This window comes from Aplysia californica, unplaced genomic scaffold (genome assembly GCF_000002075.1).
Source record: "Aplysia californica isolate F4 #8 unplaced genomic scaffold, AplCal3.0 scaffold00459, whole genome shotgun sequence".
NCBI classification, from domain to species: Eukaryota; Metazoa; Mollusca; class Gastropoda; order Aplysiida; family Aplysiidae; genus Aplysia; species Aplysia californica.
The window spans coordinates 275,295-276,227 of NW_004797729.1; the positions used below are offsets into that span (position 1 = coordinate 275,295).

The window sequence follows — 933 nt, forward strand, 5'->3', positions numbered from 1 at the left end:
GGGGGAAAAGGGGGTGGGGGAGTAAGGGGCAGGGCTTTCTATTTTAAAAAAACAACAACAAAGCAAGTGTGTTCAAATTGATTGATCATCTTTCATAATATGACGTCGGCGTATTGTGTAAATGTTCGTGAAATGACACTTACGGTTAGGGCTTCACAAGTTTGTGACGTGTAGCCACTGTTCTAAGCACTGTTCCCGGTGCATTCCTAAACACTTGCAGCGCCTCTCTTGCTCGTTCGACGGGCTCTCGACGAACTCTCTTTTTTATGAGGGTTGCAAAAGCATTAAACGTCAGCTTGTCACCCATCCTTTTAACGCCTGGCGTAACGCTAGGAAGCTTCCGCGAGTTTCCAAAGAGGGCCACTAGGGGGAGACATTAAAAATCGTGGTGAAATCAGGCGCTCGTCAAAATTGTAAATAGTGAAATATAAGAAACTGGCATTTTTCTGTCCGTTTGGCAATTTTTATCGATTTGTTTGTTTTTTGACTCAACACCTTTAAGGGCTATTTAAAAACACATTTCTGTGTTGATTTTACTGACAAATGTTGATTTAAAGCACAACAATGTAAATTTACAGTTTCTAAGGACCATCACGCTTTGGAAGTCCGCAAACTTTTGCGCGATTTTCTCACTTATTTTACCTCTGAAACCGGACGAACCCCACCTCCTTCAATGGCAAATATCCAGACTTCTATTCTTGATAGATAGGAAATTTTTCACCGAAAGCAAGACAGACGAACAGGCTTTATAAAATTATAACAAAAACTCCACACGCCCAAAAATTGACGAGCGCCTGATTCCAACGCGTCGTGATACATTTGGTTAGAGGAAGGCTGAAGATGAGGAGGTTGGGGGTTGGGTGGGGGAAGAGAGAGAAGGAGTGTAAGTGTGTTTGTGTGTATGAGTGTGTGTGTGTGTGTGTGTGTGTCTGT

At 42.7% G+C, this 933-nt stretch overlaps 1 protein-coding gene across 1 annotated transcript in view; it reads left to right on the top strand.

Moving 5' to 3' along the window:
* The first annotated feature begins 840 nt into the window (after positions 1–840).
* The window catches only part of LOC101848306 (alpha-(1,3)-fucosyltransferase C), a 4,859-nt gene continuing 4,766 nt past the window's right edge, over positions 841–933 (top strand). The window contains exon 1 of the mRNA XM_005105231.1: positions 841–848. Coding sequence (XP_005105288.1) covers positions 841–848 — 8 coding nt within the window. The remainder of the gene's footprint in view (positions 849–933) is intronic.